We start from the raw sequence: 27,659 nt of genomic DNA, 5'->3' as shown, positions 1-27,659 counted from the left end.
GGCGCTCACGGCTGTGCTTGGAACCAGCCAGAGGGAATGTTTCCACGGCCACAAATCAGGCTGGGTTTACCACTCATGTTCTAGACCAGTGCCTCCAACAGAGACACAGTGCAAACCACACATGTAATTTCAAACTCCCTAGTAGCCAGACTTAAACAGTAACAGCAAACAGGTAAAATTAAATAGCATACTTTATTTAACCCAGGTATGTCCAAAATATTATCATTTCCATGTAATCAATATAAAGTAACTAATGATATTTTTTACACTCTTTTTTTGTACTAACTCTTCAAATTCTGATGTGTTATTTTACGCTTAAAGCACAACTCAATTCAAACCAGCCACGTTTCTTCAGGTGCTCAACAGCCGAGCTTCCAGTGGCTAATGTACTGGACAGCACAGGTCTAGACTTAAGAAATGGGTGGAGAAAATATTAACGATGCAGATTAAATTTAAAACTAATACTGAGGCTGAAACATTTCAATCCCACTAACAATCTGTTCATCAGTGAGTAATCAGTAGGTCATGTCTCAAATTTAAGGACAAACTTATTGGGAAGAGAGCAGGGTAGTAGTAGGCTGAACAGTGGCCCCCAAAGGTATCAGGTCTCAATCCCTGGAATGTAAAATTTTTTTAACATTTTTTAGCTTTGCCAGTGTGATTAAAGATCTTTACATGGGGAGATTATTTTTGGTTATCAAGGGAGGCTGTAATGAGGGAGAGGCAGAGGAGATCTGGGACACAGAAGAGGAGGCCGTGTGGCCACAGAGGCAGAGACGAGAGTTATGTGGCCACAAGTCAAGGAATGTCAACAGCCGCCGGGAGCTGTCAGACGCGAGCGTGGGCCTGCCACACTGATTCCAGCCCAGTGGTGGTGATTTTGGATTTCTGACCTCCAAACTGTGAGAAAATAAACGTCTGTTGTTTTAAGGCCCCGGACGTGTTGCGATCTGTTTCAGCAGCCACAGGAAACTAATACAGGTAGATGGGATGCAGCTCCGTTTACCATATTGTGGCTGAATTACCACCACAGGTGAGCTACAAATACAAGAACTCAACAACAACTAAAATCAGTAAGAGCATTCTGTGAGAAACAGCGGGCTAGACAGAACTTAAAGAGTGCTACGCTTTATTACTGTAACTTATGTGCTACACATCTATCAGTACGCTCTACAATAATCTTACGTGTGTGTGTGTGTGTGTGTGTGTGTGTGTGTGTATGTGACACACACCAGGTTGTCCTGTACCCTCACCAGAGCTCAGCACAGTCGGACACTCGTATTTTTTGAATGAATGAATGTGACTTTGGGCCTCAGTTTCCCCCACCACACAACAGGATTATAGGAATGGGATGGGTTCCCCAGCTGGGAAGGGCTGGAGCCTGATGTTGTTAGAGCACCTCTGTATACAAGCCTGGGCTGGGAGCAGAGATGGGACTCAGCACGTGGCCCAAACAGCTAGCTAGTGCCCCAGCAGAGGGCTGGGAACAGTCAGATTCAGGGACTCAGATACGGCCCCCCCATCTGCTTGGGAACTACTCAGAGGATTCTCACAGTCCCAGAGACGGGGTGCCATGGAACCGCTGTACAGGGACAGAAACCAGCGCCAGAGACACAGCAGGACCTCTGAGGGCTGGACCCCGTTCCTCTGGCCTCATCCCTCAGTCCTCAAGGCAAAGGGCCTCCTTCACTCACTAGGAAGAACCCAGGTCTGGCTTTATCACAGCTGCAGTGGAGAATCCCTCGCAGCTCCCCAGCCCTCCGCATGAGCCCCCATCCCGTGACCCAAGTCAGGGGCCCAGGCACGGTGTGGGTGACCTTTCCCTCAGCTCCAATGTCTCCTCTCCAGGGCATCCAGGGCCCTATCCGCCCAGCCCCGTGGCTACCCCTGCAGGCCCAACTGGCCACAGACCCCAAGGAGGCTCTGCCCACCCCACCCCCACTTCACATCCTGTCACTGATTTGCAGGCCTGAGCCCTGGCCACTCACTTGCTCCCTCTGGACTCTCCCCTCCCTGTTAAATGGGGAGTTAAGTGGCTTGCCAGGTTTTCACAGCAAGAATTTGGCCAAGCAGACTGGCTCTGGGCACTGGAAATGAATGAGGGAGACTCTAGACCAAAGCCCCTGACCAGAACCTGGGAGCCAGGTCCAGGATCTGGAGGGACTAAACCCCCTGGACCCCACCCCTACTCTACCCAAACCCCTCTGCCTCAAGCCTGGATCTGCATCCACCGCTCTACCGTACTCATCTTGAGAGCAGGGGCTGGAAGGGTTTTGCTCACTATGGGGCCACAATAAGGGCTTGGCCAGCATATAGCAGGAACTCCAGAATTTGTTTAATGAGCAAAACCACCTACGTATTGTCTACAGAGGCCAGGCCCTCTCCTGCCTTTGCTCGTGCTGTTCCTCCTCCACTGGCCCGCAGCCTCTCTGATCACCCCAAGGAAGACGGGCTTCCAGAACTCAGCACAGTAGGATCCTGGCTCCTGTGGGCCCACGGTGCCCTGGGCACCTGGACATACAGCTTACGAAGTCCATCCTCCTTGCAGTTGGAGAAAAGACAGTGGGCGAGCCCGTCCTCAGCCCTGCGTCAGCAACTGCTCCTCTCCTCTGCGGCCTCGGTGGGCAATGAACTCTGCCCCCCCCACCCCCTTCAGAGTTTCAGGGCAAAACAAAGGGATTAAGGAAGAACCAAAGGAAAGTCCTCTCTTACGACAGCATCAGACAACTGTTTCAAAATATATTAGATTTGGTTTTTATTGTAGAGCACACATATCAGGGCAAAGTGCTGCACACACAACTACAAATCATTTTTGGGAAAAAAGCTGTAAAAAAAAAACAAAAAAAAACCTGCAACTGCTTTAGTTATGCAGCCCCGACTCGAGGAATCCACACTGGCAAAGGAGCTCTGGCCCCTGAGAGGGGCTTCTTGATGGGGGCTGCCCCCCAGCTTTCTGCAGCCTCTTCTGTAAGACTAGCCCCCTGGGATGGTAGCAGCCTGGGGACTGGGAGGGCCTCTGCTCTCAGCAGGCCTGGGTCTTGGCCCTGGCTGGCAAGAAGACATTCCTAATGAACCCAGATCAGCAAAACCTTGCAGCCTTCAAGGATCTGAGCAGGAGGAAACTGCCGAAGACTTCACTTATTTTTTCCCTTTCATTATTATCTTTTAAAGGACCCTTCCTTCCCCAGCTCTCATGCCCCTGAGGCGGAGGAGGCACCAACCCAGTCTGCAGGCCTGAGCTCTGGCCTTGGATGCATCCTGCAGGCGGACAGAGGGGGCGGGCAGCTTCCTATAGGGACTGACATAGGGAGAAGGCCCAAGGAGGGCCGATGGAGAAGAAAGGAAAGGGAAAGGAAAAAGCCAGGAGACCAAAGGAAAAAATGAAAACTCAGAACAAAAGAAAACAAAAACCCTACCACACACCACAACAATTTTCCATAGCCCAAACGCTAGACTCAGAAGGACACCAGTCCCTCCAGCTAGAAACAATTCCTAAAACTGCCCCAACACGGCAAGTCTAACTGTTCCACACAATCACACGTGTATGCTTAAAAGGAGCAACCCAGCAAAGAGGCAGGCTCCTGGCAAGAGGTCAGGACCACTGCAGCCGGCCCCTGGGCAGCCCAGGGACCCGTGGGCAGAGCAGGCCAGAGGGCATGCAGGAAGCCCGGGGTCTCAGCCAACTGAACAGCTCTGGGGCAACAGGGGCTGGCACTACCTAGGCCTCTGCCCGGTCATCCCTAACAACTGCTGCAGGAGGAGCGGGTATCTGCGGGAGCTGCTGGGGCCTGGAGAGCAAGTGAGGGGTGGGAGGGCAGCAGGCCCCCTGCAGAGCCGGCAAGACCTCAACCCATGGCAGACAGTGGGGGGAAGGGGAGGAGATTGAACTTCATTTACAACACTAAGAAGATTTACATTTAAAGCAAAACAAGAATTTTTCTAAACCAAAACATTTTGTTGCTTTTAAATAAACCCAGCCAGACACAGCCCCACGTGAGGACAGCTGCCCCCCACGCCTCCACTGGCCACTCCAGCGTGAGCTTGTGCCTACAGATGCCAACAGCCTTTCCATCCAGGAGGAAAACCAAGAATACGAGAACCAGGTCCTGGCCAATTCTGTTCTTCAGCCTTAACAGGCAACAAACCAAGGAAAAAAATATAAGAATCAAAAAAAGAAAAGGAAAGGAAAAAAACCCCTCAAAACGCAACAAAAGGAGGGGCAGCTAGTGAGGATCAAGCCGAGTCCCGGAGGCTCAGGCCTCAGTGCCGCCGCATCTTCACCTTGCGGGCGGGGCTGCCCGCCGCCTCCGAGCAGTCCTCCCCGGGCTCGTAGGACTTGCGCCAGTAGTTCTCCGAGCTGAGGCTGCCCCTCCGCCGGTGTGTGGGCAGCAGCACCGAGCGCCGGTTCTCCTCCTTGTCCATCTCCAGGATCCGAGGCCTGTGAGGGAAGGGGTGGGGGAGGCGTTACCCAGAGACTGGCCCAGGGCCACCCCAGCTCACCAGGTCTCCATGGAGGGGGGTGTGTGGCAGTGGCAGAAGCACTGGCACCGTGTCTTTCTTTGCCCAGCAGGTGCCAACGGTTACCCCTCGTCTTTGAGACATTCCCCAGTTACCCTGTGGGGTCTGCTGGGCTCTGAGTCTGGTGCCCCAGGACACCGCCAAGGCTGCCGGGCAGAAGGCGGCTTTCCTATCACAGCCTCAAGCCCCTGCCTGGTTCTGGCATCCCCCTCGGCTTCTCAGTCCTCCCCCGACTCCCAGTCTCCCTCTCTGCTCACCAACCCCACCAGCCCTGAAACTACCAAGCTCTTACTGTCTCCGGCTCTCAGCCCATACGGCACCCCTGGCCCACACTGCCCCTCCCATACATCCTCCCCATCCTTCCAGCCTCAGCTTCAGCAGCTTCCTCAGAAACCCTTCTGAAACGGGCCCCTGCTCTGCGACCTTCCGAGGCCTGCACTTCCCTGCTAAAGTCCCATGTAACCCACCGGAGCGTGTGTCAGGGAGCAGGACCAGGGAAGGCGTGGGAAGGCACACAGCGTTCCCACAGGCGGATGGCCAGGGCTTAGTCGAGAATGCCACCAACCCCAGGGAACCAGACAGAAGGCATTGGAAAGGTGGACAATGCCCGGCTCCCAACCACCTACCCCAGGCTTCCCACCCATCTTGCCCTGCAGCCAGGCCGTGGCGCCTGCTTTGCTGGCCTGTGTTGAGGGACCACAGCTGAGTACCTGTGGGCAGCATCAGGGTCTGCCTTGCGGTGGGACCGCTTGGGTTTCAAAGCGGGGTCCCTGTTGTTTCCGGACAGACGATCTGAGGCATAGCTGGGTGGTAACACGGAGCTACTCAGGGACTTTGTTTCCAACCGGGGTGCATCTAATCTCGTCCTGCAAAGGAAATGCACGTGGGGTCACCAGCAGGCCTCTGGGGAGGGTGTGGCCCCATTAGACCAATTCTTTCTCTGGCCGGGCTAGGTGGAGGCCAGCAGTCTCTGCTCTGAGGTTCAGTCTCCTCATGGTTCAACTAAGAATTGGTCCAGCTGACTTGCAAAGACCGTCCTTCCCAAGTTCAGGCTTAGGAGTCGGGAACGGGAACACTTCTGTTTGGAGACTTCCAGTGACCTGCTGCCCCAGGGGAAGGATCCCAGCGCTCTCTCAGCTGGATGAGACAGCCCCATCTCACCCTCCTCCGGCCCAGAGAGTCTCAAGGGACAGCTACTGCACCTGCCAGAGGACTGAGGGCCCCACTGGTGGGCACCAACACACTCCAACAGACACATCCACCCCTGCCTGAAAAACCAGACAGGAAGGTTCCCCTGGTCCAGGCCTGTGGAAGGACTGGAGGGGAACAGAATAAGAGCTTCCTTACCCTTACACGGTGACACCAAGGCTGTGGTAGAGCCAGGAGGAGGGCCCAGACCCAATCCCACATTCACGCTTGGCTCTGGTCCCAACACAGCCACCTGGCAGCTTCTGCTGGTTCCGGGACACTGACCAAGCCAAGGCCAGAGGGCTTCTGAAGGCAAAGCCCCCACCTGGCACTTGGAACACACCAGTCAGTCGAGGAAAAGCGTTCAAGTATGGTGGGGGAAGAAGGGATGGAGAAACTGGGTAGGGGTAGCCCAGGGCAGCGATCCAAGTCCTTTAAGAAGTCAGGCCAGGAGGAAGCTGGCCTGGGAAGCCTCAAAGAAGCCCCAAGGCCTCTTGTGGGATACAGAAGCCAGCAAGTCAGGCTGCTGGCAGCAAGGGGCAAGAGAGAGGCCTGGGGCGGGGAGTGATGGGGGCGCAGCTGGCAGAAGGCCCTGGAGGCATCTTTCCCATGGGCTGCTGGCCACAAAGGAACAACTGGGTTCTGAGGAAGAAGGTGCTATGGCACCTCAAAGGACATCCTCACAAGAACGCTGGGGGAAGAGAGCAGACGGGGAACCCAAGAGCTGCCTTGGCTTCTTGGGAATGACTGCGCCCGGTCCTCATAACAGAAGGGAAGACTAGGTCAGTCAGGAGGGAAGGCACGTGTGCCGGGAAGTCCTGGGAGAAAAGTCTAGTCCAGGTGAGCCTCCAGGCCTCTTAGACAGGGAAGCCAGAAGGGCCCAGCTGCACTTACTGGCCCACCAGCCTTGGCTTCCACTCTGGGGACCCCGGGCCACAGGAGACAGGACCTAGGAGCAACAGGAAGATCCAGCCCTGAGGCTGCCACTCAAGAGTACGGGCTAGTCACCATCCCTTTCAGGGCCTGTCTCCCCATCTGAGCAAAGGCCTCTTTCAGTTCTGAGGGTCTAAGTCGCCCCCTTCAAGGCTAGGCTCCTTTCGAGGGGCACTGGGAAGAGGTGGTGCTGGGCACACCCAGACCTGAGGGTGGGAACCAGAACCACCGAAGCCCCGAGACCTCTCGTTGACCAGGCCAGGCCTCAGATCCCTGCGCTGAGAGCTCACACCAAATGTGACATGAGCCAAAAAGCTCGACTCAGAGGACTCCAGAGTCTGAAGCCTCGGGAAGGAAAGCGCCCCTCCAGCACTGCCGAGCCGAGCTGACCCGAAGACCCCGCAGGTGCCGGGAGCACACGCCCAGGGCAGAAAAGCCCGTGTGGGCAGGACCCGTGGCCCAAGACCGTGAAGTGGTTTCCTGGGGTGAGTGCGGAAGGCCAGAGAAGAGCAGCGCCACCAAGAGGAGAGCCTGGCCCACACACCTCCGGGGCTGGGAGGCACATCCTGCCACGCAGGCATGGCTGGCACACACTGAGCCCTGGTGGGGCCCGCCCTTCCTGAGCTGCTTGCAACTAGGGCGGCCGGCCCGGGCAGCCGGGGGCAGTGGTGGGGGCCCCTCGCTGTGGGTCCAGGACTGCTGCGGAGGCTGGGGAGACAGGTGGGACCAGCTGAGAGTGGACAGAAGCCAGGCACACAGACAGGCTCTGTGTCCCTCCAGCTGCCTGAGAGAAGAAGAGACGGAAGGCGCAGCTCCCCCCACAACAGCTCTGCTACTGTCAGGACCAGCCCTCAGGGAAGGGGTGATCAGAAGCAGCCCCACCAGAAACTCAGCCTCCCGCACCCACTTTGGGGGCGGTAGGAGCTCTGGGGCCCGACACATTCCCTGCGGCTGTTACAAGTACATCTCAGAACATTGGAGGAGCTCTACTTTCGAAAAGCCACCAAGCTGCAAGAAGCCGGGCTAGAGCCAGATGCGCAGCCCAGAGCCCACCAGCAGTGTGCCTTCAGAGCACACCCCTCCCCTCTTAAAGGGCAGCCAACTCCCAGGGAGCAGGCCAGGGTTCAGCAGACAGAGCCACAGGTTTGGAGGCAGGAAGCCCAGTTCTAGCAGTAAGGTCTGGGCCTGCGCCTCCTCGGGTGGTTAACAGGAACCAAGACCTTCCTTACAGATCTGAGCCAACATCCAGGGGTCACGGCAAGGCACCCCAGGTATGTCGGGACAGGCCCCAGGACAAAGCATGGACTGGTCCTAGGTACCGGGAAGCCGGAACCAAGGGAGGATGGCCAAGCATTAAGGTAACATTACCATGTGACCGGAGAGGAAGGGAGGAGACTGACTGTCTAGGTGCTGCCTTCTCGTTCCTTTATCAATCATGACTCCCGCGGAGAAGCTGCTGGGGCGGGGCGGGGCGGGGCGGGGTGGGGGAGGGGGAGAGTGCGAAATCAGAGACCCAGTCACTGGCCTCAGCCACACAGCTGCTACCCCAGGATGCCCCTGAAGCCCAGGCAGGCTCTCTTCACCGTGGCAGAGCGGAGAGCTGTCCTGGCAGAGGCAGGCCACCGTTTCTGGGAGACGGGGAACCAGTCTGCACTTCAGGCCCCGCTGCTAACCACCCACAACTGCTGGTTCCACCCTCCCCAAGCACCCTTGTACTACAAAGCCTGGCTTTCCCAATGGAGCGAGCAGGCAGGGCACAGTGAGGCAGGCCTGTCAGAGTACACTCCTCGCCTGCGAGTGCCCTGGGCCCCAAGGTCTACGCTCCTGCCCCTCTAAGTATCAGACTCCCCCACAGCGCAGACCCACACCCATCCCTCCTGCAATAGTACCGCCTCCCAGCTCCCACCAACACCACACGCTTCTCTCCAACTCCTGCCCTGCTCTCCCCGCATGGCAGTGCTGACACGGGTGCAGCAGCCTGCTACGGTCAGAGGAGCCTGAAGGACACCTGAGTGTATCACCCAAAGAAAGGGCACCCCAAGCACATACATGGTCCTGGGCTCCCAGCAGACCTCCCCCGACCCAGGCCAACAAAACACCCAGTCCCCAAGGGGAGCCTCTCCAAATCGCCCAGCCTGGTTACCACCACGCCATCCATGCCACATGCGTGTAACCCAGGGCCCCCCCAGACGCCAGCCAGACCACAGGATCAGGGTGCTCAGGGATCCCCCAGTTCAGGCCCTGGTAAGGGCTCACTGTCCTCCAGGACACCAGGAGACCTGACACTGAGGCTGCTTTCCCGCACCGGGGCTGCTGACCACCATGGCTCTGGGCTCCCCTTTCCTCACGCTGCACCTGACCGAGCACAGCCGTCCTTATCCCTACCCCTGCCCCATCGAGATCAGAGGGGGCAACGGTGAGGAAGGGCCGAGAAGCACACACAGCAGTCTCGAGTTTAATCATCTCCAGCATCCCAACGGCCCCAATTTTCAGGTAAGAACACAGGGCTCAGATAACCAACTTGTATTCAGTAAAAAAGGGACAGAGCCAGGCCAGGAGCCCAAGCCAGTCACATCCCTGGCGGCCTCACCGCCTCCTTATTCCTCAGGCAGGTTGTGGATACACCCAATCTCTGGACTTCCCGGGAACAAAGGTGCGTAGTCCTTGGTACCGGGACAAAAACCATGGAGACACAAGCAGTGGCAGGCAGGTGTCCCGGTGGGGGCCATATCTCAGGCCTGGCCGGGATCAGGGAAACGAAGAGCTGAGGGACAAAGCCCAGCGCACACCCTCTGCTCATCCACACACACAGCCTTGCATTCGGCTGCTCTGCTTTCTGGGAGGGACCTCCCTCTGACCCCAGGGACCCCCGGACCGAATGACCCAGTAGGCCGTTTAGCTCAGCCTCCCACAGGCAGTCTCTCCTAAACAAGCCCCCACCTGCTGCTCCCAAGCCTCGGCCCTCCCCAGGGCCCTCCAGACCTCCCGCACAGCAGCGAGCACTCTGACGAGCTCCGACTGGGTCCCGCCCCATCCATCTCCACTGTGTTCCCCACTCGGGGCCTCTGTTAGGAACAGCACCTCCGCCTGACCTGTCCTTGCCCCTGAGCCTGTTCGAAGCCTGCCTGAGGCCCACACACCACCCCTGACTGCCTTCAGGCGGCACCTCTCTCGAAAGCATTCCCTGACCAGCCTCCGGTGAGGCGCTAAACCTTTACCTTCCCCCAAAGGTAAAGTGAATGAGAAGAGACCACACTCACCACTTTCCCAGCACCAGCACAGAGCCCAGCACACACCAGCTTTGGTTAACATTTGGCAAGTGACTCTCCAGCTGCTTTTCCAAACTTCAGCCCACTGTGAGCCAAGCTCCACTTGACCAGCGGCAAAGAAACAGGCTATTTACACCGCCTTGAGCCGTTTCCTCTGGTTAATCATGCAGGAACACAAGTCTCATAGGCCAACCCGATGCAGGCCTGGGGGCCTCCTGAACACCAAGAGATTGGGTGCCCTGGCCACCAACCAGAAGGCCCTGAGGGCCACAAGCCATCGCCTGATGCTGAAGTTTGGATCCAGTGCCTCCTTCCCCTCACCGCCCCTCCATTCCAGAGGCCCTCTATACTTCCCGCCTTCAAGCTCACCAATTCTGCCTGGCCAGCAGTTTCCAGCTCAGGAGCCAGAGCTACCAAGCGTGTCTCAACAAGCCCCCGAAGCTGCAGGTCGTCTTTTTGTTTGTGTTTGCTGGGCCCCAGTGGACACGCTCTGTGCTCCTAGGACAATGCTCACTCTGCTTGTGCTGTCTGAGCGTGCGAAGTGCCCACCTACCACAGACCCGGCCCCAAGGGAGCGCTGAGTCTCCTACATGCCCACCTCGGGTGCCTTGTGCACACGAGATGCTTCACGTTCCCAAGTCAGGAATCCCTGCTCAGAGATCACTCCAAACTGGCTAGAGAAGCCGAGGTAGTGAGCTGCCTGCTTGAACCCCTGTCCAAACAGAGTTCATACCCTCCACTCTCAGGGTTAATGTGTGGGAAGCACTCTACCCGGCGCCCAGCCCCTAGTAGCTGGGTGCTTGGCAGAGGGCAGCACACAAGGCCCTTAGAAGGCCGCACGTCAGGGAACTGTGGGAAAAACCAAATACTCCCCCACCCCAATGACTGCCACACCTCAGAAGTTGGCCAGCCTCCTGGTTCTCTAACCAGTCATTTAAAACTTAAACCACACTTCCAAAAAAGTAGGTCCAGCTTCCCTGCCAGGGGAACCAATGATTGACAAAGATGCATGCTGGGCAGCTTGTTCTGGGTGGGCTGGGAAACAGCGACATTCCAGGAAGTTGGGCGTATTCAAGAGCTGACCAACCTGCAGCCGCAGCCTCACCCCACACCCTGGAGGGTAGCCCCTACCGCTTAAAATACTCTCAGCCCCCAGCTCTCTACTGGCACAGCAGAGGCAAGAAAGCCCTTCTGTATGTAAGGCTCTGGGTTCTTCAACTCACAGCATCCGCCCTGGGGCAGGGCTCGGGGTGTTCCACTGTGCAAACCACCAAGGGCCACAAGACCCAACACCAGGAGACCCAGGTTCAAGGCCGCACTCAGCCATTTACTGGTTGTGACCCCAAACAGATGACACTACGCTGCAGCCTAGGGACTGCACCCCCGGGGAGGCTCTCCGAAGGTCACTCCCAGCGAGAAACTATGGCACCTCCTATGAAGACTCAGCATCATCCCCGTGCAAAGGAGCCGTGTTCTGCTGAGCCAGGCAGCACTTGACCGCCGCCCACCCGTTTCCCCCCATGAGGCCCTTAGAAAGACTACTGCAGTGCTGACCAGCCTGAAGTGGTGACAGAGGCCCCAGGCCCTCCCTCTGCAGCCTGTGCATCTATATCCAAACCTAAGAGAAGGCAGAGCTGGCTCCACCCTACCTGCCTACAAGGAGCAGGACCGGGCTCAGTGCCCAGGTCCCACCTGTCGGGATGTGGCCTCACCCAAGGACACAGAGTCAGCCAGGCACCCACCAAGGCCACATCCTTGACCCCTGGGCAGCGCCTGAGCCAGGATGCAACCCTTTTCATCAGGTCACCAGCTTGTCCTTTTGTACCTGGTGCTGTTCATCGACCGGAGCTGTCCTCCTCTGGACCGGCCTCAGTGCTGGGACTCAGATGAACACGGCTCTCCCTGCCCCCCACAGAACACAGCTTTGGAACTCACAATGGCAAGTGTACAGGCTGTGACAGCAGGGGGTAGGGGGTGGGCTGAGAGAGCTACATGTATATGATGCTTCCTGCGTGTCAAGATGGTTGACCCTCGAGCCTTGAAGGACGGCTAGGTTAACCAACTTTCAGTGCGTATAATGTGGGTCATCTGGGGGGTGGGTGTGGGTCAGAAGGGAAAGCATTCCCAACAGAGGCCACACTGCTGCAAGAGTCTGGGACATCAGTGCGTGGGCCACACTAGGAGCCGCAGGTAATTTAACTTTAAGTGGGAAGGAGACAACAGGGAGAACATTGAGGGAGGAGGCTGGATGGACAGGCAAAGTCCAACAGAGACCTTGGATTTTACTCTGCAGGCAAGAGAGCTCTGCTCTGGTCCCCTGGGTGGGCTGCCTACAGCTAGGCACTTCACCAGCTCAGCAGCCTAGGGAAGCTGCGGAGGTGGGGGCACCCATCCACTCCTTTCCAGCCCAGTCCCCGGCTGGCTCCTGGACCCACTCAGGGCAGAAGGTCAAAGAGCCCAGTCACCCACAACAGCCATTCTCCTCGGTCAGAACGCTACAGGGGCTCAGCTGGCCAAAGAGCTTCCGGGGTGAGCTGGTTAACAGTGTGCAGAGTCCTGGGGACTTCCCTGGTAGTGCAGTAGTTAAGAATCCGCCTGCCAGTGCAGGGGACACGGGTTTGAGCCCTAGTCCGGGAAGATCCCACATGCCGCGGAGCAGCTAAGCCAGCGTGCTGCAACAAATAGTAGCCCCCGCTCGCTGCAACTAGAGACAGCCCACATGCAGCAACAACAAAGACCCAACGCGGCCATAAACAAATAAATAAACAAACAAAAAAACAACAGTGCAGAGTCCTAGCTCCACCAAGGAGCATCCGGCTCGGGCAGACAGGTACGGGAGCCACCGCTCGAGGAAGGAAACAGCCAGAAGAATGACCCAACACTCCAGCTCTGGCCACTTCCTCCTGCACCAGTGAAGCTTTCCCTGGGATGAGCTATTATGAGGAGCTGGGAAGGAACACCTAGAAGGCGCTGCTCTGGTTCTACTCCCCCCCACCCTCATTCCTGCCCCGGGTGGGCCACCTGGTCTCTGGCTGCCGCTGGAGGTACCAGGCACACCTGACAAGAAATGACTGGGAAGGAAAGGCCAGAAAGGAGCAACACATTGGGCTGCCTCACTTCTGGATCCTGGGTTTTGGACTGTGCTGGGAACCACAGGAAAAGCAAGCGGAAAAGCAGATAAAAACCCTTCTTCTGATGGATTCTGGGAATATTCTTAGGCTAGAGGAGAAACGCTGCCAGGCTGACCACTGACTGGAGTTCCCCTAGGTGCCCAGCACCCTGCCTGCACCGCAGGACTGTCCCACAGGTCTGGGTCATCTCCATTCTACAGATGATAAAACAGACTCAATGTTCTGACTTGGCAAAGCGGCAGGGCCGTGCCAAAGAGACATCACCACCACAATGTACTGGAGCTCCGGACCCGAAGGGCCAAGATGCAGAAATGATAAATTGCAGTTAAAAAGATGACCAAAAAAAAAAGATGACAAGCCTGGGTTTCCCTGGTGGTGCAGTGGTTGAGAGTCTGCCTGCCGATGCAGGGGACACGCGTTCATGCCCCGGTCCGGGAAGATCCCACGTGCCGCGGAGCGGCTGGGCCCGTGAGCCATGGCCGCTGAGCCTGCGCGTCCGGAGCCTGTGCTCCGCAACGGGAGAGGCCACAACGGTAAGAGGCCCGCGTACCGCAAAAAAAAAAAAAAAAAAAAAAGATGACAAGCCAGAGAGTAAGGATGTACTTAAAAAAAAAAAGAGCTCCCAATGGCCAAAGCTGGGACAAGCTGAGCACAGAACAGACACCACAACTCCACACTGATGTCAGGAATGAGTGAACGAAGAAATAAACAAGTGGGGGACAAGACACAAAATCTCCTGTGCAGAAGGATTCCAGGCAATCTCTGTGGCGACTCCGCCCTCAAAGAGGTGGCGCTCACCCCCCACTCCTTACGTGTGGGCCGCTCACAGCGACGTCCCTCCTGGGAGGACAGTGTGGACAGGGGGCAACAGTGACGAACGCAGCCTCAGCCAGGCACTCAGGGTCAGCGTTGACAGTGGAAGGTCCTGCGCCCTGGACGTGATGTGGGGAGAACTGCGCTGCCCCTCTGCGGTCTCCTCCCCAGACCCACAACCCCGGTGTAACCATGAGGCAACACCCCAACTGAGGGACCTTCCACCACACACCTGGCGGTCAGTGTTACCACGAATAAGGCAAGTCTGAGAAAGTGTTACAGCGGAGAGGAGCTAAGGTGACACGACAACTGCACATCCTGTGGGGTCTGGGACAGAAAAGGACGTGAGGAGAATCTAGGGAAATGTGAGTAAAGGATGGACTCCAGTTAACCGTCCCGGATCGGTATTGGTTTCGTGACTGTGATGAACATACCACACTGATGTGAGACATTACTAGGAAGGGGAACGGAGAGCTCTCTGCTGTCTTCACAACTTTCTGTAAACCTAAACCTGTTCTAAAAAATAAAGTTTACTTAAATTAAAAAAAAAACAAATAAGGCAAGCTATAGGACATCCTGCTCCAGCCTGGGTCTAGGCACTGTCCTGCTCACTGACGACTACACGAGCCTGGGCAATCAGCCAGCCTTCTCAGGACCCCTGCCTCAAGGCAGGATTGTCTTGACCCAGCGTCCACGTGGTCAGTCCATTCACCTCGTGAGCAGAAAAAAAAGAAGTGCTGGAGATGCCAGGATTGGCAATGTTGGTCAGTGCGTCCCTGACCCCCTGGCCAAAGAAGAGGGACAGCCACAAGCCATGCGCCTGCTCAACACGCGGCCAGCCACCCACCTACATCCCCTGTCCTCACCCCCTGCTCCTCTCAGAAGTGAAAACCCAGGCATTTTTAAAGCAAGCTGCTGAGGCACAATCTAAAAATACTCAGTGAGAAGCACACGTGACAAATCAGAACCAAGGAGGAAGGAAAAGGAAGAGGTGGGGGGAGGCAGGGCCTGGAAGAATGTCCCCCAAATCCTGTCTCAAGACCCAGCCCACAAACACTGGGAGCGTGTGCTTTTGCTCAGCCCTCGTGCTGAGGGCTATTGACAGAGGAACCCAGACCTCCACCTGCAGTCAGGTCTGCAGGAGCCAGACACCAGGACACTTACTTCCTGAGGATGATGACTGCTCTGCGCTCCTTGATGTCCTGAGGCCGGATGCAGTGAGTGATTTCATCAGCAGCATATCCACTGAAAAGAAACACAGAGCACGTGAGCATGGAGAGTAGATGGACAACCAAAGATCCCCAGGGTTACGGAGACAGAAATAGGGTCCCGGTCTTAACGGCCACCCTCCACCCCATTACGTGACACGTTCAAGGATCTACGTGGGAGGAAATAACGTGTTAAGTTCCAGGATGCTTTTGCCCAGAAACCACTGAAGGGAAAACCTGGGATGAGGTAAAAGCAGGTCTTAAAGCAGAAGCAGAAGCAGGAATCTCCTTGCACAGGCCAGGAGCCCTTCTTTCAAAGGGTCCCCAAGAGGGCACACCTTTAGTGGCTTTGGAGGCCGATGGAGTGACTCAGGCCAGACCCTGGGGAGAAGATAAGAACTGCATCTCCCCCTCCCCCACCCTTGGGCTGGCAGAGGAGGCCAAGGCAGACACTGACAGCACTGAGTCACCAGAGAGAACTAAGGCTGCAAGGTTCAAAAAGAGAATTTGTCTACTTGGAAAAAATGCTTTCAAACACCTTCATTTTGGGGGATCCAAAATCTTGAAGACAACTGTGTTTGGAATATTTTAAGAATTCCCACCACACTCAAGTATCTATTTATTTTCTTCATCAAGTTACATGATTTTGAAAACTGCTCAAACCAATGAATGTGGGTAGACGGCTGTCCTCTTCACAGCTAATGTCTCTCCGATTTGAAACTCTGGAAGCAAACTCAGCTCCCTGAGTACAGGCCCTCACTGGGAGCCTGGCAGCCATGAGGCACTCCCACCCCCCGCTAAGCCCTCCACTGAGCCAAGGCAGCTTCGCAGCCACAGGCCTCCTCCCCCTGCTCAGGTTCCCTGGCTGCCACCGGGGACCACCAATCTTCTCTATTCAGCTGCTAATCAGCTCCTTCTCAAGGGCAGCTGTGAAGACGTGGATGGAGCAATGGTCAGAAACACCACAGGCCTGGGAAGGACTCCTCAAAATGGCCAGGCTGCCCCCACGTGGGCAAGAACTAGATGCAAGAGCGAATAAAAAGTCCTAGAGAGAAGTACCTCTGATTCAGAAATCTGATTTGGGGCCATGTGGAGGGCGGAGAAAAGAGCTCTTATTTTAGGGATTTTCCCCTTTGAGCTGCTCCTCGACCAGAGGTTTTCAATTTTCTCTGTAAATAACAGTCCCGTGAGATAACTACGGACAAATGTCCACAGTCAAATCAATCTGGAAATATTGATGAGTTTAAGAAAGCACTGGTATGTTAAAGGACCTGAGAATTACTACAGCTGACTTTAACTGAGCACTGACCAAGGAACCTTCTCTCAAACAACACCTATTAACATCTGCAGGCGGGAGTTCCCTGGTTGTCTAATGGTTAGGATTCAGCGCTTTCACTACAGAAGCCTGGGTTCGATCGCTGGTCGGGGAACAATCCCACATGCCGCGTGGTATGGCCAAAATACAAAAAAAAAAAAATTTAGGGACTTCCCTGGTGGCCCAGTGGTTAAGACTTCGCCTTCCAATGCAGGGGGTGTGGATTCGATCCCTGGTCAGGGAGCTAAGACCCCACATGCCTCATGGCCAAAAAACCAAAACATAAAACAGAAGCAATATTGTAACAAATTCAATAAAGACTTTAAAAAATGGTCCACATCAAAAAAAAAAAATCTTTAAGAAAATACCTGGAGGCCCAGTGAGAAATGCCATACAGGGATCAAGGAGTTGAAGAGACCTAGGTTACAACCTGAGCTCTGTCACCTTAGCTGAGTCACATGCTGGGCCAACTGCAGGGACAGCAGTAGATTCTCGGGTGTTCATGTGGTGCTGCTCTGTGCTCTGTCACTTACGACATTCCTTTGTGGTGACTAACGATGAGACTGTTAAAAGGGTCAGTGCTCCTGCTCCTCTCTTCTAGGCAGAACTACAGTTATATGTCTTCCTGGTTAGCACCCCTGGAGAAGAGCAGTGGGAGGCCCACCTGCAGGGCTACCATGAGAATTCAGTGAGATAATGCAGGGTGCCTGGCACCCCCATTTACTGAGCACGTGACACAAGCCAGGTGTCCTGGACAACCTTCATCCAGGCTCCCCCTGCAGCAGAGGCCTCCTGGGCCCCCTCCCAGGGCTAGGAGCTCTAGAGCTTATCCTATGCTCTCTCTTGTCACTCCACATTAGGGGAGTGCAGATCTGGGCTCCAAGACAGTCCCATACTAACACAGGACTTTCCCAAAGAGTGAAGTCCAGTTCCCCAAAGGCAATCCAAGGCATATTTCTAAGGTCTAGACCTGCAGTACCGGTTGCAGGCAACCTTCCTTACTGTTAACGAGTGTTACTAATCTGTTTGACTTGGCTATAGGACCTGCCAAGGGCCCTGACTTCCCATCTTCAGCAAGGAACTGCATCCTGTAACACAGAAGCAGCAGATCCAGACGCTGGTCAAATTTTAAGTGCCCCCCACCTCCCAAAGTGCTCCAGAACAAAGAGCAAGTCATGCCAGGTTCCTGTCCCCCAGCCCAGGCCTCAGAAGAACTAGTGCAGAAGCAAGACCACATGGGCCCACAGAAATGACCATGGCGCTCACTGACCCCCACCTGAAGAACTCACTGGCACTGGTCTTCTAGAACTTCCTGGCAGCTACGACACAGCCTACTGACCCCGTCCTCAGTATCAAGCTCTGCTGGGAGTGGGAGGCTCCAAGTCCTATCAGAGGAAGCTCTTCTGTCCAAACTTCAGCAGAAAGTGTCCAACAGAGACCACAGAGGATTATTTACTGCTAAGGAACTTACTTGCTACAAGACAAACTGTTTGAAAGTGCCAGTCTGCCAGCTTGAAACTTAATATACCCTGGGTCCAGGCCTAACCTTGGCATGAAGAAAAGTTCCAGTGCCTCCTCCTCTTTTGTTCTCACAGGGAAGGGAGAGGGGAAATACCTGAGGCTGGTACTGCCCTGCACTGAGCACAAGCACCGCCCCCGCATGCAGCAGTGACTAGTGTGCCGCAAGCACCCAGAGCAAGAGCCTGACTGTCACCCACCACACTATGCCTTAGAGTGACTCCTGAAAAGTCTCCCCTCTCTTGGGAAGCTCTGCTCAACTCCCCAGGCTGGGTTCCGCCACACCACCCACCCAACCCTCTCTGCTACTGCAGTTCGGCCTTGTGGCAACTGTCTTCCTTACAAGACAGAGCTCTGCAAAGGCCTTACTCATCTCTGCATACAGCAGACGCTAGATGACGTGTGTGTGTCGAGGTCAACGTTCCTACTGCTGTGAAGACTCAGTTTCTGCATCTGCAAAACACAGACTGCAGCAAGTCCTTCCTCAGAGGATCAGGTGCAGGTCAAATGAGGAGTCTGGAAGACTCTTTATAAGGGGCTGTGCAGGACTACACACCTCTCCTCTAGGGGACAGCCTTGGAGACGGAATTATTAAGGCACAGTTCCAAGGTGGCCGCCATTCCCCATCTACTCTGTGCCCTGCCCAGGGCAGACAGAGCCAGAGGTGGAGGGCCTGGTCGAGATCACCAGGACTGCCTGGCGACACCTCCCTCCAGCGGGGGCACCTGCTCTGGCAGCCCCCATGAGCCTGCCTCACCCCTGAGAGGCCTACAGGACCTCACTTAGGATTTGGGGGGCAGCAGGCCAGCCACCTGGGCACAGGGGCAGAACTGTGACCTCAGACTCAAGTTATAATCACACCTGAACCTCCTAGAAGACACATGGCCTAACACGATGAAGCAGTCCTGGGGCTTTCTGAACCCAGAAGGAAGGCGGCCAATCTGCTCCAAGTCCCAATTCTGTACACATCGAAGTATAAACAGAAAGCAGCTGAGCACAGAGGCAGCTTGTTTCCAGACACTTCACCAAAACCTCAAGCCTTCGGTCACGTGAAAGACAATCAATCTTTGCTAACAACTCTAGGACTTCAACAGCCCCATTTTGCAGAGGCAAACTAAGGCCCAGAGAGGTTAAATAACTTGCCCAAAGTCAAACTGCTAAAGTGGTGGCACTGGAACTCTAATCAAACTCTCGGTTTCAGTGTCTATGCTACACTGGTTTTTGTTTTTTGATGGGAGTGGCGGTGGGGAGAGGTAGGTAACGAGGAGTAGGAAGAAAAGCCCATCTGTGTTTCCCAGTGACAAGGTCCAATCTGTCGTGGGGGCCTCACCGACCTCAGCAAAGGATACAGGTATTCCAACCACCTCCAGGGAAAAAGGCCGCAAAGATGAGCCCATGCCTCCAGCGAGTTAGCATCATATCCCAGTAACAGCAGCACACCAACGGCCCAGCCAAGAATGGCCAGCCAGCCCTGAAACTTTTATGGCCTATTTATTTTCTGCTTTCTCTGACCTTCATGACTAAGACCGTCACTAGCCTGCTAGCTTCCTTTCCTTTGCTGCCCTCTGCCTTCTTCTCACGCCTGGCAGAACCAAGGCCAGCCAACACCCCGTAGCCCAGCTCCTCCTGAGAATAAACAGCCCTGACTTCATCCTCAAGTTCCTCCCCCTCTCACGGAATCAGAAGATTCCACACAAGAGATGTGGCCCAGACCTATCTGCCCTACATTCCTAACTATTTTAAGCCAGAAAGCTAAATTTTGCTTTCAACCAGCTGAACATGATCAGTCCTTTGCCCAGAACTGAAGGGGTGCCCGCTCCACCCAGTATCAACTGCTATCTGGAAGTCACAGGCTGCGCTCACCACTGCGTGGTCTCATGGCTGGGCGATACAGTAATTTGCAGACAGGTGGCTAAGGCCTGGCTCTTTGGGCATGTGGCCACCGCAACCACAGACCACTCAGCAGTGATTAAAAATAGCGGCAAGTATGCAATTAGCCTTGAGGTAATTATTCCAATTAATCCATCTGAAATCTGTTTTAATCTGCCACTTACCATACAGGGAACAGGAAAAGGAATACAAGATGAACTGATGTAAGAAGAGATAAAAAAGATTTATTTCTCTAGAGAACAGCATTAAGACAGGACCCACTCAGGCCCAGCGTGGAAAGGTTACAGAAAGACAACTACCAGCTGGTTTGGAAAGAAGTCTGAAGCACTTCCAGAAGGGTCTGCTCTGGAGTTGCTCTAAATGCCCACGTCTGGACACTGCTGAGTCAATGTTTGCCACACACTGAAATCCACGCTGACAACTATTAAATATAAAACTGTATTCCTGCCATATTGCCTTGGACGGGTACAGACACCACTGCCATCAACAACACAAGTCTGAGTCAGATGAGAACTACTAGAACCCCTGCCCACCTGTAGAGAACCACTGTGTTCATCAGCCCCTTCCATCGGCAGCCTTACAGCTCATCACCTCTGCGCTGGGATACTTACCAGGAAGTGAAAGCAAGCATCCCCTCTTACCAGCTCAGGGAAGAGCCCGAGCAGGACTTGCACAGAGGCAGCACTAACATGCAGGTGTTCACCCACCTGCATAGCAAGTAAGCTCAGAGAGCTAAGTGAACAGGTGCTGGAGAACTTAAATTAGCGGGGGTGTCCGGAACCTGAGAGCAGTAGCTCTCCCCTGGGGGACGTTTCACCCCTGGGAGACACGTGGCAGTGTCTAGAGACATTTCTGGTCGTCACGGAAGGTGCTTCTGGCATAGCGGACAGAAGCCAGGGATTCGGCTAAACGTTCCAAGAGGCACAGGACAGCCCCCACAAGGACTGCCCACACGTCAACAGGACTGCGGCGGAGGAGCTCTGCTCTAGAGCTTCACCGAGGCACGCCACACCAGAACGTCTACCTCAGGTCCAGGCTGGCCCTGAGGACTAGTAAGGAGCTCCAGCTGCCTCTAGTCAGCACCTACCCCTCACCTAGCCCTCATGCGCTCCCCTCCGCCCGCACCTCTGCTCGGCGGCTCACTCCCAGTCACCTCCCAGCCCCCTCCAAGTTCCTGAAAACCTCCAAACTCCACAGTGGAGTAAGACGTCCCCCCCAGTGTACTCCTGCGGTTACCTTCCTGGGCTGTAACTAACTGTCTGTGGCCTCCCCCGGGCCGTGAACTCTGTGAAGGGAAGAGCCATGTTTAAGGCTCCCCCAAATCCCTAGCCCCTTCCCCGACAAGAGAGCAGGGGAGCACGAAGTGGCTGTGTATGGTCGACCCTGTGCCAGGCCCTCTGCTAGACTCCGAATCACCACCTTTAGCTCTAACAGGCTGTGGAAGTTGCCATCACCCTATTTACAGATGGAAAAGCCAGCTCAGAGAATGCCCACAAGGTCCCAAAGCAAAGGAGAGGAGAGCTGGGTTCAAAGCCAGGGGCAGCACTTTTCAGGACGTGGCCGAGCCTCCCACACTGACCCCTCAGCCAAGTCAGAATCCAGGAGGAAGGGACTGGGAAAGCCTCGGGACTTCACCACTCTAAGGCAAAGATGAAGAGCGTTTTCCTGGTGATGCAATCCCGCTGCTGATCGCTAACAGACCTGCGCTTTAGGAAGCTGAAACCTCTCCTCAATACAGGGTGTGCGTGTGTGGGAGGGAGGGGGCTCTGCAAGTCACAGACTGCCTCTTGTGGCCCCCCCTTTACACACCGGGCCACTGCCAGACCTCCTGCTGACAGCCCTGAGGACCTGTGATGATGTGGGAAACCAGTATCCCGTTAGGAGAGCAAATGGCCCTCGTGCGAGAGACCCCTTTAAGCACGGAGAGCCCTTCGATGAAGTCAGACACCGAACTGCCTTACACGGCAGGCCACTTGGGAGAGTGTGCCCTGGAAATCCCATCTTAAAGGGCTCTGCCAAGACATCCACCTGGAGCACCACGCAGATCTGAGGAGAAGCCGGGAGCCCACGTGACAAGGGGGTACCTGAGAGATAGGTGGCCTCTAGATTTCGACGCATAAGGAAGCCGAAGTACTGCTCCTGCTGCCACTGACTTCGCAAACTGCCCCCTCAGGAGACATGGTGGGCACCACACGGCTCTGCTGCCATTCCCAGATACGGAGGCAGCCTCAGCTGTTCCCCTCAAATGAGACAGAACACTTGCCTCAGGGCACTGAGGGGGCTCCCGGGACCCTGCTTCTCCCCGTGACCGTGGCCTACGGCACTGACCGAAATTCAGAGGTTAAGCTGCTCACAACAAAAGTGCAGTGCCTGCCGATCCTGTACTAGAATTTGGTGGTCAACCAAGCTGCTCGGAACAGCTGCAGTCTAGATCTCCTAAGAGGTTTTGGGGATTACTGAAGTACGTCGTTCGATTTACTTGCTTCAGGGCTGGAAGCAGGGAGCTTCCAAGTAAATTTTCTGCTTCATATAAACAGCAAAGGTGTTGCAGCAGGCAATCTTCTCTGAGAGCCAGGGCACTGAGCTAACTCTCAGCAGGTTCTGGGGCTGAAAATAGGCCAAGAGCCTAAGATCTGCTGAACAGCTACAAAGCCTAATACCAGGAAAAGAGACAAGCTTTATTTTGTTTCATATGGTCCTGATTACAGGTAATGCATCTTACAAAGGACCAATGGGCTCTTCTGCAGCCAAGAGGGACTGAATTTTAAGTCTGCTGCACTCTATTCCTGGTCCAACCCCTGATCTGTTCAACTCCAGGGAAGCCACTCCCCCTCCTGGGAATGGAGAACGTGTATCAATTAAATACGCTCAAGAGCCTTCCTCTGTGAGGATCTCCTCTCTTAAAGGAATCCACGAACATGTTCTCTGTTAAAAAGACCAAGAATGGCAACTTGGAAAGACTTTTAGACGGTAATGCCAGCTAATTTTTTTAAAAACACAGACTTGGAAATGGAAGCCCAAAATGGAAGTGACTTGCTCAAATCACGAAGGTAAAGGAGACTCCGAAAACCACCCTTCTAGAAAGATGCCTTTAGATTAGTTCTGGGTCAAGTCTGCGATCTCGTCGAGTCTGCCCACGGGATAGAAAATTCTAGCTCAGCTCCCTGTTTTCTTACTGCCCGTGTTTTAAACGCAGACCCCTTTCCCCGCCCCCCACCCCCGCCCCGCAAACAGAAGCCTGGGTCAGAAGCGGAAAGCGCGGGCTCCTGGGGGCCGCTCCCTCCTGCTAGGCGGTTACCTGAGCACAGTCACGCTCCCCCTGCGCACCGGCAGGGAAAGCACGGGCTCCGACACCCGGATAGGCTTGAACTGGAACTTGCAGCCGAAGCACAGCGCGGAGTCGCTGAAGAAGGACACGGACACGATAGGGCGCTCGAAGATGTGGATGGGGTCCACGTGAGACACGATGCAGCCGCCGGGCTGGTAGTCGTTGATGACGGCGCTGTTGACGAAGCCCTCGGGGATGACGCGGTGCTCCACCAGCTTCTGGATCACCAGCTGGTGCACCCATTCGGGGATCTCGTCCACGTCGCCCGGCGGGTAGAGGCGCTCCTGGCCGGGTCCGCGCTTCTGCAGCTGGGCGCCGTACGTGTAGCCCTCGCCGAAGAAGTACTTGTTGCGCAGCGGGGCCCGGTCCACCGTGTGCTCGTTGTACAGGCCCTTCTCGGCGCGGGACACCACCTCGTCGATGCGGGCCTCGATCTTGGCGCACTCGTCCTGGCTGAACAGGCGCATCTGGCGGATACCGCTCTTCACCTTGCGCGCTTCCTCCTCCTTCTGCAGCTGCTGCTCCTCGAAGTCGCTGCGCTCGGGGTCCGAGTCCTCTGGGTACTTGCGCTTGGCCCCGGGCGCCGCGTAGGGCTCGGCCGCGGCGGCGGCGGCAGCGGCGGCGGCCACTGCGGCGGCGGCAGCGGCCGCGGCCTCCCGACTGCCCGCCTTGTAGTTGTCCCGGGACGTCATGGACTTGAGCTTCTCCCGCAGGTCCGTGTAGCCGCTGGCGGCCGCCATGGTCCACGCCGCTGCTCTAGGGCCCTCCGCGGCGGGCGGGGCGGCCGGGCATGGCTCTGGGGGACGCGCCCGGGCCCCGGGCCGCAGAGGCCCTCAGCGCCAGGCCCGCGAGCGAGGCCGCGCCGCCCAGCAGGGGCGTCGAGGGGCGGCGGGTCGGCCTCAGGGACGGCGAGTCATGCGGCGACGGCGACGAGGCTCCCTCCTCCTCCGCCTTCTCCGCGTCCCGGGGGGCAGGGGCGCCGGCAGGGCCTCATGCCGCGCAGGGCGGCCGCGGAGGCTCGGCCCGACTCCTGGCCGGACCCTCGGACGCCCGGCTCGGCCCGCACTTTAAAGCGCTCCTCACGACGTCACGGCCGCCCGCCCGACGTCCGCCAGCGCCTCTCCTCAGCGGGCGGCTCCGCGCGCAGGCGCAGTACGACCGGCCACGGCGGCTCCGCGTGCAGCGAGCATGCGCGCGCCTGCGGCCGGGTCAGCAGAGGGGCCGGCGCACGCGCAGACGGGGGCCGTCCACCGCCCCTCCCCCACCCACTGAAGGGCTCCGCGAACGCCCCAAACTGCAGCCTGCCTCCTGTCCGCGCCTCCCCCGCGGCCGTAGGGCTCCCTCCACGGGGGTGCGCTCACGCCGTCAACGCTGTCGCCACGCTACGTCACGGCATCGTCCGAACGCCCGAAATCGCCTCAGCCCCCAGCGCGCAATCACCGGGGAACCGACACAACCCAGCCTGCCCGGTCACCGCCCCCTTGGCGCTTCCACTTTTGTCACTGGGCCACCGGCCACGCGCCGGGCAGGCCCAGACGGCAGCTTCCGGAAGCCGGTTGGCGCGCATGCCTGTCAATCCGGCGGTCGCCTTGGCTACTGCGTCCGTCCCCTAATTAGCGGCGGGCGGGCCGCGAGGACCCCTGAAGGGTGACCGGGTGGCTAAGGGAGTGCCTGAGTGGAGACCAGACCGCAGCGAAGCGCTCAGGGCGCAAGGATACGCTCAGATTGCGGCGCCGAGAGCCCTGGCCCAGCCCCCGGCCCGACGGCTGCTGCCACAGACACCGCCCCCTCGCCGCCGCCCGGCGTGTACGTTGCCCTAGTCACGTCCCGGCGGCGGCGCGTGCGCGGCCCTCCTGGGCCGGGCGCTCCCGGGACGGCGGGGTGCTGGGGACGGCAGCGCGGGCTGCGGTCCTCGGAGTCACTGCCCTCCCGGGCGCCCAGGCCTTTGTTCGGACCCTCCCGGCCCCTGACGGCGGGGCCTGCACGCGTGGTCACGCTCCTTGGTCCCTGTCCCTCCCACCCGTTCCTTAACTGTGGTTTTTGGAGACTCCGCTCACCCCTCTAGCAGCCTCCCCAGATTCTCACTGGGATGAAATGCATCTTGGGTTTCGTGGCCTCGCCACCCTGGCCGTTGTGCCCCCACCCAGCCCCTGCGCCCTCTCCACCCACCGTCCCCGGCTGGTCGGAGCTTGAGCTCCAGACCCTGCTACCCAACAGACGTGGGTTTGGACCTTGACCTCCTGACGGGCTGTAGGACCCCGGACAAGCTCTGTAAAACGGGAATGAAATCAGTTCCCATGTGCGGTGGGTTTGAAGATGAGATGAAGTCCTGCATCCTGTACGTTAAGCAGAGAGGACCACTGGCCTCGAGTGTGGGCCTGTTTCCACGTCCTAAATTAGGGGACTACCGGTCCCTGGTGGGAAGTGGGGTCTGTCATGGGGCCACAGAAAGTCCAGGTCAGCAGGGCCTGTGGTATGGGGAAGCCTGGACACCTGGGACCCTGGCCCTGACCCTCCCTTCCAAGCAGCAGCAGGTGCAGGGGAAACGGGGCAGGCGTGAAACCCGTAGGGAAACGGCTCCTGCCCTTTCCTGACCCAGCCTGGTGGGCACCGCTGGTGGTGGCGGCAGGAAGGCAGCTGCAGGTGTGAGAAGCTGGCCAGTGGGCAAAGCCAAGGTCAGGCGGCTGGGCTTGGGCCCCAGTCCTGCCTGGGCCATTCTATGTGAACGCCCGGGCAGGGCCCCGTTGCCTGCATATTGGCAGTTTGGCTACGAGAGCTCAGGCCCTTCAGAAGCCCAGCGCCCACCTCTCAACGGCCCTCCAACCGGGGGCATCGGACTCTGCACGCACACCTGGTGGCAGGGAGCTCACTACCTCATTCATCAGAAAGTCCTGCCAGAGACCCCTGTGCTCCGCTCACCAGGCAAACATGGGAGTCACCTCTCCAGGGCCCCCAGACACCCCCTCAGAGGCTTCCCCATGCTCTGCAGCCAGGGCCCTCCCCTCTCCCATCCGAGCCTCAGGGGGAGACAGCTCGACTCTGGAGCCTGCCTGCCTGCCTTTGACTCTCGGCCAGGCCAGTTAGTGGTTACTTGCTTCACCTCTGCCTCAGTTTCCCCACGAAGACAGGACGTGACTGTCTCATGCTACCATGCCTCCCAGATGTGTCTCCTGTGTTCTCACCCCATGCCAGGCCGGGCACCCTGGGGCTTGGTTCCTTCTGCTCTGGCTCTCCCCACGTCCACCTGGAGTTCCTGTCTTTCTGGGTCTGGGGGCCACAGCAAGGTCTGATTCTCCTGCCACCCGAGTCTTCCCACTCTGCCTCCTGGGGGTCGTTACCTCTGACGAGGGCTCGACCTGCTGGTGCCACCACTGAGGCACCAGAACAGCTGTTAAAACATGAGCCTATGCCTTAAGGCCCAGGTCCTGAAATCCCGAAGTCCTGCTGTTCAGTTATCCAATGCTGTGTAACAAACCTCCCAAAACTCAGACCTCAGACACCATCCAGCTCAGGAGTCTGCATCGTGGCCAGGGTTGGGCCAGGAGGTTCCTCCCGGTTCCATGCGCTTCAGCTGGGGCCTCACTCACACGGCCCACTTGCATTCTGAAACCCAAAAGTCCTCTCACCTGGGCAGAGCCTCTAACTGGGAGCAACTCCCGGTGCCTGGCATTTGCCTAGTACACAGTAGGTGCTTAATAGGTGCTGAATAAGTAAGTAAACCCCTCCTCGGACACCTTGGCTCCAGCCAATTATGACCCCACACACCTATCCAGCCCTCCTCTCCCAAGCCTCCCCTCCCCGACAAGTTCCCCAAAGCACTAGCACTTCCCATCAACATTCGTTCATTTATTCTTCCATTCATGCGACAAGTATTTTTTAAGCACCTACTCTGCGTTAGGCATTGTCCTAGGCTTTGGGGGAAAGAGTAGGGAACAAATACTGTTTTCTCTGTTTAGAATGTTCATTCCCCTTCCCTCCATCTATTCCTATAGCAAACTCCTACTCATGGTTCAAAACCCAACCCAAACATCCCATTCCCTGGGAAGCCCTTTCCCAGCCTTCTCCCTCCCCAGCCGCTGACATGAAACATCTCTCTCCCTCTACTATACCATTCTCAAATATTGTGTGGCCCACCCAGTGACGGGGTCCTGGGGTTAGGGCTACCCAAGGAGTGCGGGGTAGAGGGGCAGGGGCCCGCAGGGAGAGGTAAGGACAGATGTCTCTGCTGGAGGCCCAGGTTCCCCTGAACAGAGCTGGCTCTGTTTGTTTTTTTTTTAATGCAATTTATATAACTTTATAATTTTAACATAATTTCAAACTTACAGAAGTCGCAAAAGCAGAACAAAAAATTCCTACACACCTTTACCCAAATTGGCTACTTATTAACATTTTGCCCCCTTTGCTTCATTACCAATGTAATTTTATAAACACGATAATGCAGAATAAAATGATTTCATAGCAATTATAATTAATCAGTATTTTTTGAACCTCCTGGCTCCTCCCTCAGACGCATTTTCCAGTCACTCAACAACCATATGGAGAACAGGC

At 56.5% G+C, this 27,659-nt stretch overlaps 1 protein-coding gene across 1 annotated transcript; it reads right to left on the bottom strand.

The window, feature by feature from the left end:
• Positions 1-2,730: 2,730 nt before the first annotated feature.
• ALKBH5 (alkB homolog 5, RNA demethylase) lies at positions 2,731-24,602 on the bottom strand. Its single transcript, XM_060132945.1, has 4 exons — positions 23,082-24,602; positions 15,017-15,097; positions 5,229-5,384; positions 2,731-4,438 (listed from the first exon to the last, which is right to left on the bottom strand). The coding sequence occupies exons 1-4, from the start codon at positions 23,849-23,851 to the stop codon at positions 4,261-4,263; spliced, it is 1,185 nt and encodes a 394-aa protein (XP_059988928.1). The 5' UTR covers positions 23,852-24,602; the 3' UTR covers positions 2,731-4,260.
• Positions 24,603-27,659: the final 3,057 nt, after the last annotated feature.

The sequence above is a fragment of the Lagenorhynchus albirostris genome, chromosome 20 (assembly GCF_949774975.1).
Source record: "Lagenorhynchus albirostris chromosome 20, mLagAlb1.1, whole genome shotgun sequence".
NCBI classification, from domain to species: domain Eukaryota; kingdom Metazoa; phylum Chordata; class Mammalia; order Artiodactyla; family Delphinidae; genus Lagenorhynchus; species Lagenorhynchus albirostris.
This window is presented reverse-complemented; position numbering and strand designations above follow the sequence as displayed.